Source organism: Bidens hawaiensis, unplaced genomic scaffold (assembly GCF_021521415.1).
Source record: "Bidens hawaiensis isolate Kalapana, Puna unplaced genomic scaffold, B.hawaiensis_p1.1 tig00032494_1, whole genome shotgun sequence".
NCBI lineage: Eukaryota > Viridiplantae > Streptophyta > Magnoliopsida > Asterales > Asteraceae > Bidens > Bidens hawaiensis.
The window spans coordinates 70,566-87,063 of NW_027495553.1; the positions used below are offsets into that span (position 1 = coordinate 70,566).

Here is a 16,498-nt window from a genome sequence, read left to right on the forward strand (position 1 = left end):
CATTATGGCATATTGCTAGCACATTGTCTACATAAATTGCATCTATATGTTGTCCTTTGTTATTTTGTATTTATGCCGGTTTTGGAGCAAAGAAGCATCAAGCATGTTTTGAGAATTGATGTTGTATTACCGGTTAGTATCAAAGTGAAAGTTTAGTAGATTATTATGTACTCTAAAACAAGAGAAGAGAGCAAAAAATTGGTATGACAGTTTTGGTACAAATTCTTGATCTTATATCTTGAAACTCTTGTGTGAGTTGGCTGAATTGTTCTTAGGCCTAAGAAAAGGTCCAACTTGTGAGTTAAGGGGTGGCAAGCCCAAGTAATTAAACTCAACAAGTTGGTTGTGGGCTTAAAAGGTGTTTAAGGTAGAGGTGCACAAAATGGGTATTAAAAAAACCCGAGTTCGGGTATGGAACCGGGTTCGGGTATGATCGGGTATTGGAAAATCAGGTATTGGTAAGACCCAGGTCGGGTTCGGGTCTGGGTATTGGCTTGAAAACCCAAACCCTATGTACCTGGTTCGGGTCGGGTACTGAACTGGGTCTCCAATACCCGGGCATTTGAGTACCCTATTTCAGGGTATTAAAAAAACTATTTTTCTGCAGCGTTCTTCTATTAACGGGCATGCTTCGTTTTTTTTATTCTAACTCCATTTTTTTAAAATACAAACTTCAAAGTAGGGATGAGCAAAAATCGGTATGGTACCGATTCGGTACCGACGGTACCAATCGGTACCAAGGTTTTGAGTTTTCGGGACTAGTACGGTGCCGTATTTCCCAAATTTTACCTTAAATACCGGTATCGTACCGGTAACAAACCGAACATTTCGGTACCGGTACCGGTACGGTATCGAGCTCATCCCTACTTCAAAGTTCATTCAAAAATATGCAAACTACTAAACATGATATAAAAAAACATTTATTTTATGTGTTTTAAATTGTTGTTTGTAATATTAAAAGATGTTGCTCTAAATAAGTATATATATCAAATATGTGCTTTAAAAAAGATCCGTTGGAGAAGGGCTATATGGGTAGCCAGACAACCACTCCCAAGTGCCACACAGACACATGTGCACAAACACTAATATTCGGGCACACAAAAAAAAATTCATTTCGGGTATGCAAAAACCCGGTTTGGGTATGCAAAAAAAAACCGGGTTTCAGGTATAACTAGGATCGGGTTTCGGGTATTATCAAGTTTATATCGGGTTGGGTTTGGGTTTTAGGATTGAAAGTCACACCTTATCCGTACCCTACGGTTAGGGTTGGATCGGGTATAAAAAACTCAGGTTTTTTTCGGGTCCGGTTCCGGGTTCGGGTTTTTTGTGCACCTCTAGTTTAAGGAGTCTTTAATGGGTTTATTAATAACCAAGTTAAAGTTATTAGATTTGTTGTTAGTAAAGTAGTGTTAGCATTATAAATAGATGTCACCGAGTTAGGGTTCATAAGAGAGATTGTACAAGGTTTTTGTTTTATATTTCCTTGATTAATAGTGAGGATTGTCCAATATATTATTCTTGTTTGTGTTCGTATCGATTTTGGACTTAAGAGCAATCATAGTTTTCACGCTTTCTATGCTAGCTTTTCCATTCAAAGTATATACGATAAATCCTAACTAATATATTTCATCAATTCAAACTTAAATGCTACATCTAATCCTAACGGATGTATTATACCTAATTTGAGCAAAGAGAGTACAATACACGCGTTTTGTGGTGCTAAAACGAATGAGTAGTTAGTTTTTAACATTGAGTTGAATATGATGTCAACCAAACCATGTTTTGAGTCGACTTTAAGTCTCTAGATACTATCATGTGCTATTGAAAAGCACAGTAACACAACAATTGACGCTATAAAAGTTCACCGTTATACCTACTAGACCAATCCATATTAGTCAGACTTTTACTCTCCTCCTCACCCGCTATACACACACCATACACATATACACCACTATTATGAATGACTCATTGAGTAGTATGTAGTTTAGTATGGAGCTGATGGTCGGGTATATTTCGTATAATTTAGCGTGTTAAGTAGTCAGCTTTAGTTAAATTATTGTGTGAACTTTGGTACTTTAAGCATGTTTCTGTGTTTTAGATCTTGGATTGACGTTAAGAGGAGCGGAACTGATCAGGTAAAGTGATATAATTACTTTTTAACTGTAAAGTGAGTTAAATTGGGTAAAGTAACATCTAACCGCGCATTTATAGAAAATATTATACACGACGTTTTTTTAATAATAAGCAATTCAAAAGCTAACTTCTATTTTATTGTTTTTAACTAGGTTAGAGCCCGTGTTTCATACGGGTGAAAAATATAATAAAAATAAAAAAGTATTATATGTAATATGTAAATTCAATTGTTTCATATAATAATTTTTATTCATGACTTTTTCTATTAAAATTTTGATATATTATGCACTATAATTTTAAGTTAAAAACCAAATCTTGATGTTTGATTTATTTAAAACAAAACATTTATACCGATATTGTTATATTAAATATTGTGTGTGTATAAAAATGATATTTATAACAAAATGTTGTCGCATATGTAAAAACTAAATTTACAATGACTAAGGTTTTGTTGTAAAAGAAAGTAAATTAAAATATACTATATTTTAAAATAAAGAGAGAAATGATGAACAATCTTAAATGGTTGAGTTAAAGAGATATGAGAAGACAATGTGATATTGTGAATTATGAAAACGTTAACAATTAAATGTAATTTTGGTTTATAAGAAGATAAATTGCATTTATATATGTTAAGTCAAGACATCAAACACAATTTTACCATTTTAGTGGAGTTGGTAACCACATTTGATTTGAAATATGAGGTCTTGGGTTCGAAACTCGTAACACACAATAATTTATTTTTCAAAATTTTATAAAGCCTAGTTAAATGTCATATGAACAACTTTTGTTGTTTTAATAGTATAGGAAATAGTGACATGACATTTACTTGGCATTCTATGTGGAGTGCCTAGTTAAATGTCATATGAACAACTTTTGTTGTTTTAATAGTATAGTTAGTTTTTTTTTTAATTATTTATGTATGGCCCATGGTTACAAACATGGTATTCTAACCCTTCCGACTTTCTGATGCAACGTAAGAAAAAGCTTTGTATGGGCTTCACATTGGGCTCTGCTTCTAGTGACCTACTGACCCATATTATCCAGGTGGGTTGCAATTTGCAAGCTTTGGTGATTAACCTTAATTGTGTTTGATATAAAGGCCACACATAGAGGGTGTTTGGGAAGACAACTGATTACGGTGTTTTTAAACACAAATAATAGAAGAAGCATTGTTCCTGTAAGTGATTTTAGAAAGTAGTGTGTTTATGGAATCTTTGGATATAATGTAGATACAAACCACATAAAAACAAGAGTTTTTAACCTCCACAAATAAATTTTGGTAAAATAAAATGGAGGATGCAAACAAACTGAAAAAGAAAGGAAATTCAATCCTTTGACCTTTAAGGCATAATCACATGAAAGGCAATCATAAATACCACCAAACTAAACGTTTTAGTCTCTATGCTTTTAGTTGGGTTGGTAATTTTGAGGCATCTGTAGCGTCCCAAGTGTTGTGAGTTGAGATGATAATATTTTCATTTTTAACAGTATACCTTTCACAAAAGTATATTTAATTGGCTTTTTTGATAGCTTTTTAATAATTCCATTAAAACATCACCTCTGAATCAGTAAGCATCAAAGTGTTTGGTTCTTTAAATGGAAACCGAATCAGCCATGGAGCCTTTTGCCCCTTTTACACAGTCAGATTTATAAACATGCTAAATGAAGCCTCTAACCCTCTTAAAATTATCCAAACAGTCATTTAAGTAATCATTATGTATGATACAACTTTCTTTTTCTAACAAGCTTGATGAGGGACTTTTATATAGTTACATTTAAAATTAGTCAAATAGACAGTTAACACTGTCTAAGTTAAATAAATTTATAATGTAGCAATGACATGTTGTGTGCCAAGAAAGATACCTTTTTGGGTTGGAGCGTTTGTAGATGCCATGGCTTGGCCCTTCTTTTTTCTTTCTTTGTATCACCCCACTTCAATTCATCATAAGTGTTGTACTTGCCTATTAATGGCACTTGCTGGCATCTACAAACTACCATTGCTAAATTGCACCCTTTACTATTTTATTGCAATAGACTAATGACCCACACACTTTATTCTAATACAATATTAATCATAATTTGCAACAAACTTTTTCAACCAAAAAGTTTGAGAGTTATCTTTAAGCAATCTCTTTAGTTTATCAGTGGATCTTGCTGCTGTTTTTAACCCATTCTTAACATTTCTCAACATGCATTTTAATGCCAAAAGAATAAACCGCTAATATATATACAAACATATAGAGAGAGAATGTCAATTACACAACAAAGACAAATAAAGAACTGCAAGAAGTAGAACATCATAATGCATTGTATTAAAGGTTCATTTGTTTCACAAAATTCAGCGAAACTCATGGGAATGGAATTTGAATTATATATTTTAATGTATTTAGTTCTTGCAATTTATTAAATTGGAATTTCATTTCCATTTTTGATGTGTTTACTATTTACATGATAGTTGAAGTTGAATTGATATTTAAATTTCAACATTTAAAGTAAAAAGAATCTTTGGCCACTTACTATTGTTGCACATCTTTGTCGCCAAGCTAGCTACCTACCCCGAGCCCAGTCCAACGGAGCTCGGGCGGGTGAACTGTAGTGCTAAAAAAAACAATTTTAAATATTTTCACTAGTCTCTTTGGAATATGTTACCTATCATTTTTCACTAAAATCAGTGAAAAAAATTGAAGAAACACTAGGTGAACCCACAGGCAGATTATAGATAATCTGGGGGTTAAGTAATGTTTCCCACGGATGAGGTCCAGCAGAGAAGGTTGTTCTTCGGGGGACCTGCAAAACAGACACCGTAAGCTCGTCACTGAGAAGGGGGGGGTTCCTCCTTGTGACCACCCTCCGGCGTGAGAATCAGACTAGATTGCTCTGAATATAAGTGTATATTAAGAGATTGCTAGATAAGATTGAGATATCAGATGATGTCCTTACCATTCCAAGGTGTTGGAGTATTTATAGCCGAAGGTAGGTTTCCAAGCAGGTACAGCCGGCTGAATAGTATTCCTGTTCTACCAACAGTGGACGTACGCACAGGCCATGCTGGTTGGTGGATAGGTTACGGCCAACAGTAATAAGGTCGGCTGTATACTGTTCCTTTACTGCCGGCTACGCACTGTTCCACCAACTGTAGGCTGCGCACGTCCCCTCGTAAGGGTTGGTGAGTAGGCAGCGGCTAATAGTGACAAACAGTACTAGAGGGTGCTCCTCCTCGTATTGTTGTCGGTGAGCTGTCACCCTGTGATTAGTTCATGGGCTGCTCTGGTCAAATTGTCTGTTCCGCCCATACCTTAGTAGGTATAGTACGAAAAGACCTTCCAGAAGCATACGAACTGGCTCATTTAGGCGGGAGTATTCCCGCCTTGCTCATTCCTTCATGTGACTACTGAAGTAACGAATGCCTTGTGAGTGTAGCCTTGCTGTTAGTGCGGGTAGCCTTCCCTGATGGTTTGTATCCGCAACTGCGGGAACAGGCGGGGTACTTCACCATTGGGAGGCTTTCCCTGCGGGTACAGCTGGCGTACTGCGCGTAAGGTTCTTTGAGCATGGTGGGTCCTGCTGGAGCAGTTGGTCATTGCGCAGACGTCCCTGTTCAAGGTGAGTCTTGCGGGTCCAACTGGGCTCTGCTGGGACCTACCTCTTCAAGTCCCCCCAGTCCAATGTTCTTCTCATGAGTTATTAATAAGTGAGGTGAACTTTTGGACTTAACAAGGGGTTTTGAAAAGGGTTTAGTTTTTCGGTTTTCCGTGGTGATTCATCCCGCGGTTTTCCTGATGTCACGCAGAAATTCCCGACTTTTCTGCTTGATCTTTGGGTGTGAAGCGGGTAGGTTTGTAACCTCCTCGCACGTCAGGAGCGTTGAGTCCTACTTGTGTTGATTCTCCGTGGGGTTTTGGTAGCTTTCAACATACTGATCAATTACGCTAAAACCACCAATCCCATCATGGAGTTTCGAACAATATAGTTCTCGACGTTCCCGTCATGCGGGGATGTTATTCCCGTTCCCGCCAGCATGGCCCATTAGATCCTTCTTGGTTTGAATTCCCTGCAGAGTGCTAAGTATGTGAAGGGTTTTGCCTTGACACTGTACCCACACTTGTCTTACGGTTACTTTACTTCCAAGGTATTCCTGGCGTCAATTCCCTGCGGGTGCTAAGTATGTGAAGGGTTTTGCCTTAACACTGTACCCGCATCCGTCTTACGGTTACTTGGTTGCCGAGGAATTCTTGGCTTCAATTCCTTGCAGGTGCTAAGTTTGTGAAGGGTTTTGCCTTGACACTGTACCCGCACCTGTCTTACAGTTACTTGGTTGCCAAGGTAAGGGGTATTTTCCCGCTTACTTTTGAATCTTTTTTGAATTTTAAATTTTGAAATTCGAAGAGTTGGTGGAAAGAAGAACAGTCCAAAACTCTGAAACGTCGTGCGACGGTTTCTTCTGACTGTGTCAGGACGTGCAGGAAGTTATGGTGACGTGACAGTACATGGTCATTCCAGACGCTTTTTCAGGCGCGTGGGCGCGATTTTTCGGGCGCGTGGCCGCGAAATTAATGGTATGCGTCCTGTCAACAGCTGTTGCCAGCTTGCTTTTTGCCACGTGTCATAGTTTCATTGCACCTTCGCTTTCTCTCTCTTCCGCATTAATTTCATCGCATTAATTGCGATTAGTATATAAAGGGGGGGAGGGTTCTTTGTAATCCACACTTTCATTCTTCTCTTCATATTCTTTACGATTTCCGGCGAATACTCACCTTTTCAGGCAAGCATTCTCCCGAAATCGTTTTCTCCTTTCCTTCACAAGATGTCGTCTCGTGATGTTGAATCCACAGCCGATGACAAGAGTACTGCTGGCGAGTGCCAGTGTGCTCTGCCTGGCGATCTGTACCGGTATGTCGTCAGGAAGTTCATGCTCGAGTCTCTCGAGCCTGAGTTTCCTGAACCCCATCATACTGTGTACGATGCCCCCAGAGGCAAGATCGGGGTTTATGCAGCATTCTTTGTTTATGTGAATCTTAGGTTCCCATTGACAAAGTTTGTTTACCGTGTCCTTGAGAGGCACGGTGTTCATTTGACCGAGTTGCACCCCATGGCGATCGCTAAGATTCGCCACTTTGAGTGGGTGTGCCGGATACTGGGCATTGAGCCCTATGTTGACCGCCTGATGACCTTCTACACTTGGAGGTGCATCCAGGGGTGGTACACGTTGACAACCCGGATTAAGGGTTTAAAGATCTGCGCGACCGAGCGCAGTCTTCGCTCGTGGAAGCGGGAGTTCTTTTTCATATCCGCTCGCGCCATCCCCATTGCCATGAAATTCAGGAACGGGCAAGCACTTCCCAGCCTTCACGCCTCCAGCTACCAGGAGGCGGAATGGTTTGCGAAGATATCTCGGGTCCAATCTCCGGTTTACCGGTTTGCGGAGTCCGGGATGGTGATGCTGGGGATGAGCCGGGTGTGGAAGGAGGCTGATGCGCGCAAGATTCCGATCGTCCTCGAATACGGTTCGAACTCTGTTCCTTACGGTATGCCTTTTTCCCTTTTGTTGATTTTGAATTTCGTCTAACTTTTTCTTGTTTATTTCAGAGGGGAACGACTTGCAGTCGCTCCTGAACCCGCGGGAGGCTGACGGTCCCGCACGGATGGGTACTCGCGCTCTAGATGAGAACGAGTTGCCCATCCTAGATCAAACGGCGGATCGGTTCGTGGAGGTCTATCCGCTAGGCCATGAGATCCTTAGCGCCCGTCGGCCAGGTAAGGCGCTCTTCGCTCCTCGACCCCTCAATGCTGAAACCTCTGCTGGAATTCCTCTAATCGTATGTTCTGATGAGAAATCCGCAGATAGTCCTCCGTTGGTGCGGAAGAAGAAGGCTGCCGGCGGGAAGGGGAAGGAGAAGGCCTCCACTGCCGATCCAGCGCCTCGGTCTGATTCGGAGACCGAGAGCGAAGAGGTGGCGGGGAATCCCGGTGGTGGTAAGACCACAGCTCCGGAGGTTGCGACTGTCACCTCCGGAGAGCCAAAGAAGACGACGGTGACCGGCGCAAAGAGGCCGGCTCCATCGGGTCCGTCCCCGCCTCTCCGTACCTTTAGGCTCAAGAAAACCCGTAAGTACAACTTTCCTTTAGCTTTTATCTTCATAGCTTAATCTGTTTTAACACTTTTCTTCTTTACGCAGGCGTGGATGTTGGCGCATTCCAGGGTGAAGCGCCTAGTAGTACCTCTCCGCCAATGACGGTAGGCTTGGTCAGCCTACCTGAGGCGTCGACCCAGGCGCCTGCGCCTGCTTCCGCTGGTTCAGTTGCTCACTCGTTTGAGCCGACTGTTCCAGCCGAGATGACGTCACCGCCGTCTGTGAGTGCGATTTTTACAGCATCCTTCACCGAGCCGGCGGTTACTATTGCTGCGGATTCCGCGGCAGCGACAGCGACGGCGACCCCGGCGGCTGCTACCATGCCCCCGCCATCGACAACGACGGCCGGTCCATCAGGTACGCATGGGGCTTCCCGCCAATCTTTGCCACCTTCCAATCTGCCTGACCTCTTGGATGGATTTCCTTTGGGTTCAGGTGATGGGTTCGGCGGCTATCGGCCTGTTATTGACCCTACAGGTGCGTAGGGTTCTTCTGGCCCATTTTATATATATATATTTTATCATCTTTTCCTAACTGCTTTGTGTTTTTTGCAGTGTCGGATTCCAATGAAGTGTATGTTCCTCGATGGAACATTCGCCGAGGAACAACCCTTCGCACCCCTGTGGAGTGCGTGGAATGGGCTCGTCACGCTGCTCCCAGTGGTGCGTTGGGGGAAGCCATGGCTAGCTACCAGGAGGGTAGGCTAACCAATGAGCTTCGGGTTCTCCTGGCCCGGATGCAGCCGCGCGTCGAGCTGCTTTGTCGTGAAAACGACAAGTTAAAAGCAGCTCGCCTCAAGGAAGTAGCTCAGGCGCGGGCTGTCCGGGAGGAGAATCTAAAACTTGCCGCAGTGGCTGCGGAGAAGGAGAAGGCCTTCAAGGCCCTCGAGGTTGAAGTTCAGGCTCGACTCGAGGCCCGTTCCAAGGCTGCCCAAGCTGTTAATGAACAGCTTCGGCTGGCTAAGGAAACTGCGAGGAACGCAACCGAGAGGGCCACCAAGGCTGAAGCTGTTGCTGAGCCTCTGCGCGTGGAGAATGAAGAACTTAAAGCCAAATTAGAGGCTCTCCAGCAGGCTCATGATGCCTTGGCGATGGAAGACGCCAAAAAGCTCCAGGAGATCTTGGACCAGAGGGGGGTGCTTGACCATACTGAGCGGAAGCTAAAGGGCGTCGAAGAGGCTGCGGCTAAAGAAGTGTTGCTTGCCAACCTTAACAAGAGTGAAGCCGAACGCGCCCGTAACGAAGCTCAAGCTGCCCTCCAAGAAGCTCTGGCTGCCAAGGAATGGCTTCTTCGAGAAGCGTTGTCTCAGGTAAACTTTCATGTCTTTACGCTCTTCTTTGTGAATAGAAAGGGTGTTGACACTTGTATATTTTCTTATGTAGGTTGTGCATCGGGTCTTCTCAGAGACATCTTACGACGATGCTATGAGCGCAGCCCTCAACGCTTCTCACGAGGATGGGGAACGGGCCGGCTTCCTGCTTGGTCTAGGGTTCGTTGAGAAAGGCGTCCCGCCTTCCAACTTCCCTTTGTATAGTGTGGATACTGAAGCTGCTTATGACCAAGCAGTGAACCAGTATGCTGCCTTCCCGCATCCGGTGGTGGAGAAGGTGAATGAAGTTGCTGCTGCTGATGATGGGCTAGCTATCCTTAAGGCTTTCCTTGAATTGCCACGCTCTACTGACGGCGCTGGTCCAAGTGGAAGTGGCCCTGAAGCCTGATCCTGAAGATCCCTTCCCGCCGCTAGGATAGATATAGTTTGTATAGATTTACTTTCTTGTAGGCGGGTAGTTACCCGGCCATTCTTGTAACGAATATTTGTGAAATATAAATCTTTGTGCGGCTAAGACCGCTTCTTTCATTGGATTCCCTGCTTTATAAACGTTATATGACTTGCATACTTTAGTTTAAATTAGCAATTTTCCAAGTGTTTAGAATAAGTTAACCTTTGAACGTGGTAGATAGGTGTGAAGTTTTGCTTCCTCTTCCGTGATTGTGCGGGTAGGACCGTCACTTGCACGTAGTAGGATGGCTAAACTTTACCATCTGACCTGCGTGTAGGTTTTTCTCATCTTTTGAGGATAAGTTAACATTTGAACGTGGTAGATAATAGGTGTGAAGTTTTGCTTCCTCTTTCGTGATTGTGCGGGTAGGACCGTCACTTGCACTTAGTAGGATGGCTAAACTTCACCTATATCTGACCTGCGTGTAGGTTTTCCTCATCCTTTTTTAGGATAACCTTTGAACGTGGTAGATGATAGGTTGAAGTTTTGCTTCCTTGTTGGTGATTATGCGGGTAAGACCGTCACTTGCACTTACAAGGATGGCTAAACTTTACTTACATCTGACCTGCGTGTAGGTTTTCCTTATTTTTAGCGTTGTGTTTATGCGGGTTTTGCCGCCTTCCACACGTAACGACTTACTTCTTCCCCATTTATGCGGTGAATACCGGCACCAGTGTGGGAAGTTCATAAGTATAAAGGTAAAGTTAACACATTATGAAAGGAGAATCATTTCCATTAGAAGTGGCTGTAGGCCTTTTCTTTACAAGTTTTGGAATTGATCTACATATAACATTTGCGTAATTGAGCTCCATTCCATGTTCTTGGGATGGGAGTGCCATCGAGCCTTTCGAGCCGGTATGCGCCCTTTCTCAGGACTTCTTTGATAATGTATGGCCCTTCCCAGACCGGGGCCAGCTTTCCTGGGCGTTCTTGGTTCGAAGCCTCGTTGTTACGCAGTATGTAGTCTCCTATATTGAAGTTGCAGAGTTTTACCCGCGTGTTGTAGTACTTTTGCATTTGTCGCTTGTAGTTCTCTTCACGCACTGCGGCTAAGTCTCTGCGTTCCTCGGTCAGCATAAGATCCAACCGTCTTTCCGCATCATTGTCTTCTGGCTGAATTAAGATCCTTGGTGAGGGTAAACCAATTTCGACCGGGACCATGGCTTCCGTGCCATAAGTGAGGCTGAACGGGGTTTCTCCCGTACTGGCCTTCTTCAGCGTTCTGTTTGCCCAAAGGACGTGCGGAAGCTCGTCCACCCAGCCGGATCTGTGTTCCAAGAGTCTTTTCTTGATGCCTTCGACGATGCTCTTGTTTGCTCTTTCCACCTCACCATTACCTTGCGGGTGTGCCACTGAGGTAAAGGTGTGGGTGATTTGAAGTTCTTTCAGCCACTGTTGTAGCTTCTTGTCAGCAAAGTTGGTGCCGTTATCGCTCACCAAATTCTGGGGAATGCCGGTGATAACACCAAAACAATAGAAAGGGTAGAACATACTGTATTTTATGGCCTTTTCTTCCTTTCAATTTTTCTTAATACAATTTTTTTACAGTTTACCTTTTTTACGCAACTTGTCATTCTACTTCTAGTTTCTTTGAGTTTAATTGGTTCAGTAGTAAAGCACGTTGTCCTTCCCCATAAAAAGGTTGAAAATATGTTATTATTTGTGGTAATTAGATGCCTAGAATGGAATAAAGTAAAGGTTAAACAGAAGGTTATTGTAATATGTAAGAATATACAACCCACATATATATGTCACATCAAACTTATCTTTGTTTCTTTATTTACCTTTCCCTTTTTGCACGAGATATGTTATTCACAATTTATTTTACATCGACAATTTTAAACCAGGAAAATCCCCAAAATAACCCATATACAAAATGAGATTTTAACTTTGTTCATTCAAATTCAAGTTTCCAGTTTTGTCTCATAGTTATCTTGTCGTCGACGACGTGTTAGGGAATACCGACGACGTGTTACTAACGAACCGTCGACCCTAAATTAGCAACGGAAACGCATCTTCAACCCTGCGTTAGCACCAGAAATGCATCTTCAACCCTACGTTAGCACTAGAAATGCATCTTCAACCCTATGTTTTGTCAACAAGTCGCCGGCCATGAGATCCCGTAAGCCATCGCTGGTGATGTGAACACGGGTGTCAGGTATGGCAGCCCGGCATTGACGTCATGAACAAGAACACGTATAACAAATCGTCTGCGATAAAATGGCCGCGAAAACACATCGTCGACGACCTTTCCGGCCAGATTCCGGTCACATGTCGTTCTCCGGTTCGTTTAGTAACACGTCGTCAGTATTCCCTAACACGTCGTCGACGATAAGATAACTATGGGACGAAATGGGACAAAACTGGAAACTTGAATTTGGAGGGACAAAGTTGGAATCTCATTTTGTAGATGGACTATTTTGAGGATTTTCCCTTTTAAGCTGCCTATTTTTCGGGTTTTAACTTGAGTCTTCACTTTAAGACGTATGTGACTGTACTAAGTAGGCTAGCCCAACATTAGCTAATATTTTAGTTATTACTATGTAGGTAATATAAGAAAGTTAATGAAAATTTAAATAATAAAAACCTAAATACTAATTAAAGATATGATAGTAATATATTTTAAAAATATAATTAAGCCGCTTAATTTAACTAATTAATTATTGCCCACATAACTTCTTAGGGTGAATGGAGCGGCCTCGGCGTGAGATTGGGGTGGATTCGATGTCCGACAAGAACACCACCCTGCCCACCTTAATATTGAACAAAAACCTTCCCGAATATTTTCACTCCCTGGATAAGAACAAAGAAGAAATAGAAGCGTGCGGGAAGAAACTTTGGGCTGAAAGATGAATTTTGAGATGGAATGGAGTGAAAACACCAACCTACATTGTTTGGTAGTGAAGCAAGATGAGACAAGTTGATAACCGTTTTAGGACGGGGAAAACCACTCCTTTCATAACCGATATAAGTAGTTATTGCTTGAAGTCTACGTATGATCGTGATACAAATTTGAAGTGTTTGGAATTATATCAAGAAATGGATGTGGTTAGTATCTTCTTTTCATATATGAACCTTGTCCCAACGGTTGTTGATTTAGATCCAAAGAATTTAACCCGTCAAAAGTTGTAGCTACTTAAACAATAAGTCTAGATAATTTAAACATGAGATTTTCTAATATATGTAATAATTACATTAATCTTGTAATAACTATCATATTTAACATTTTTATTATTCCCTCAATTTTTTTTATCATTTCTAATTTCCCATCTTTTTTCTGTTCATCTATATGTAATGAATATTAAAATATAAAAATGACTTTTTTTTCGCTTCTTTTTCTTTTTCCTTTCTTGTTCACGAACCTCTCTTTTCGAACGGGAAATCCATTCTTTTTTGCATAATTTGGATAACAAACAATAGCTTTTTCTTCACTTAGAAAACATTGACCAATGAGTGGTTCCTCACAAATTATTTTCTTGTTTTCACTTTGTTCCTCAATAGCATTTCTTCAACACAAACTCATTCAGATCCAAAAGAACACGTCCATACATTTGCAAAATAATAGTAATGTTTTATATCATTTAATCTTAAAAAAAATAGATAAAAATGTAATGAAAATGGTTGTTTAATAGTAAAAACTTATAGAAAAATGATGGGAAATTAGAAGCGATGAAAGAGTAATTTTAATGGGAAGTAAAGAAATTTAATTAGTGGTAGAATAATAAAAATGTTAAATATGATAGTTATTACAAGATTAATATAGTTAATGTAAAATAGTTGTTTTAATAAAAATATTCCATATAATAAATGTTTTTTACGGGTGTACTTGGAGCAGCATATATTAGAAAATCCCTTTAAATTTAAAAAAAAATTGTAAATTTAAAATAAGTAATTTATAAATGTTATGTTTTATATTAGAAATCTAAAAATAAATAGACTAAAGCCAATAAGCCATGCATAATGAAGCATTATAACGTCATATATGGCTTGAAGGGACATTAAGGATGTTATCCACTACACATGTGCTCGACTAAAAATAAAAAACTTTATATATTTTTTTAAGTACCTTCAATACACGAGTTACACTAGATCTAAGCCTTACTCGAGGCGGGACTAAAGTGTACTAATATTCAGTAGAGCATAGAGAGAGTAATTTTTGTCCAACAGTTTCGACTTTTGATGTTGCTCAGAAATCACACCTCACGCTTATAATTGTCTCCTTGCTTTCTTTTTCCCACTATATATATATATATATATATCCCCTCACATACTCCCCAAAATCGCAGCCGCACCATTTGGCTTTAATCTCACCGCCATTAATTAAGCATCAATCAACTCTCTCTTGTTATAACTAATTAGCATGCCGGAGGGAAGCTCCAGATATCAACCACCACCACCACGGAGGAAAACTCCCTCTTTCTCCTCCTCTCTCCTCGACTCCATTCTCCGCTCCATTGACGAAACCACAGACGCAGGAGGAGGAGGAGGATTACGTCCACAACTTCATCACCATCATGATCACGACATTATGCTTAATTTGGCTTCTCAACCAAAACGAACCACCAAAGAAGAAGAACACACACCTAGTCTTCGACGAGCCATTATGATCGACGACACTCACAACAACAATAACAATAACCGTAGCTGTTACGTTTCTAAAAAGAGTTGTAGTAGCAGCACCTCGTCCGAAACACCCTCAACCTACCGATCACTACCAAACTCCTTCACAATCTCTCGAGATGATATTGGAAGTGAGGCCAAGTTCATGAAATCCACAAAGCTAAAAGCCATGAAGATCTACGGCGATCTGAAGAAGGTGAAGCAGCCAATCTCACCAGGTAGTCGGATATCCGCATTCATATGCTCGCTCTTCGCTTCTTCTTCCAAAAAGAAAGCCAAGAAGCAGCAGGATACAACGACAGCCTGGGATTCGTTTTCAAGGTCTTGTATGAGCAAGAAGCAGCATTCCAACAGTCATGTTAAACGGTCTGTTAGGTTTTATCCTGAAAACGATACTGTCATCATCCATGAACGTGGTGCGGATTCTACGCCGGTGCCAAAGTATGAGAGGCGATGGTTCACGGAGAAGAACTACAACAACAACAACTTTGTGGTTAATGTTGAGGACGAGGATGAGGATGAAGGTGAAGATGATGATTTGTTTGAATTGGAGATTGTTACCGGTGCTTACAGACAAGAGTTGCCAGTGTTTGAAACTACGGATTTAAGGAAAATTAGGATCTAATTATAAATATGATCAATTTCTATAAATAAACATTGTTAATTAATTTAATTGGGGAGTGTTTATTATTTATTTGTTAACTAGGTATGAAGTTTGTTGCAATTTTTATCTTATTCTTCTTCTTCTTCTTCTTCTTCATTTGTGCTTAATTTCATGGCTGTCACAAGGGAGGGTAAAATATTTACCCGTGGGCGCGTTAAGTCTTTTTAAGTGAAGCCCATAATTGTCGATTTACGTCTCAACTGAAATATGGTTACTAATTTTGAAATGCATGCTTCTCATTTTCACTGTTTCTCTCTCTATATATTATCCTATGCTATTGTAAACATAATAATTACTTTCAAGCACCGCTTGGTTTAACTTTAAGCAATGTATACTAAATTTATATGTTTGCATGTACGGATAAAATATAAAGTATTAACGGGTAATTAATTTAGCTAGGCACATCGTGCCATCAGCCATGTTTCATTCAATATGCATGTAGATACAAGAAATCAAACAAATATATAAGTTATAATCATATGATATTATTTAGATCTTTAAACACATGAATGGATGTAGACCATAAACGCATGATTAAACAAGAACTGTACACCAACATAGATACCTAGGTTAATCTTGTTCTATAGACATTCAATGACCGGTTGATGAAAATTAATCTTGTTAATGTTGATGTAGGTACATGTAAGTTTTAAAACATGATTTATTCAATTACTAATCAAGTTTAAACATTTCTTGATTTGCATGCCTAAGATGCACATTTTATTGATTTGTGCGTAGTTTAACTAGATCAATACTGATAACATAGCATTTAAAATAAATATTTAAGTAGATAATTTAATTATTTGTTTGAATACGAATGATAATTTTTATATAATGTCCTTCTCCCCAAAAGATTCTATAGATACAATCAACCTACGGAATATTCAAACAACTTTTATCCGACTTCTCATTAGAATTAAACCTTTTTACGATTATAACATGATCATCTATTGTGAACGATAGCCCTCTGTTTTACAGTGTCGCTCTCATCCATGTGACACGTCCTTCACTAACGTTAAAGCTAGGGAACACCTCTAGCGTGTATTATTGCTCAAATTGCAACCTTATGAACTAACTTATCAGGTGGTGGTGATAGCAGATTGGTGGTACGTTGGAGTTGAAAAGTGTTTTAGAAATGGACAAAGTATATTGATAAGGAGCTAGGTAAG

The 16,498-nt window shown here is 40.4% G+C and overlaps 1 protein-coding gene across 1 annotated transcript; it reads left to right on the top strand.

The window, feature by feature from the left end:
• The first annotated feature begins 12,955 nt into the window (after positions 1-12,955).
• Positions 12,956-15,318, top strand: LOC143583734 (uncharacterized). Its single transcript, XM_077065964.1, has 2 exons — positions 12,956-13,173; positions 14,405-15,318. Exons 1-2 carry the CDS (start codon positions 12,956-12,958, stop codon positions 15,288-15,290), a joined length of 1,104 nt encoding a protein of 367 aa, XP_076922079.1. The 3' UTR covers positions 15,291-15,318.
• Positions 15,319-16,498: the final 1,180 nt, after the last annotated feature.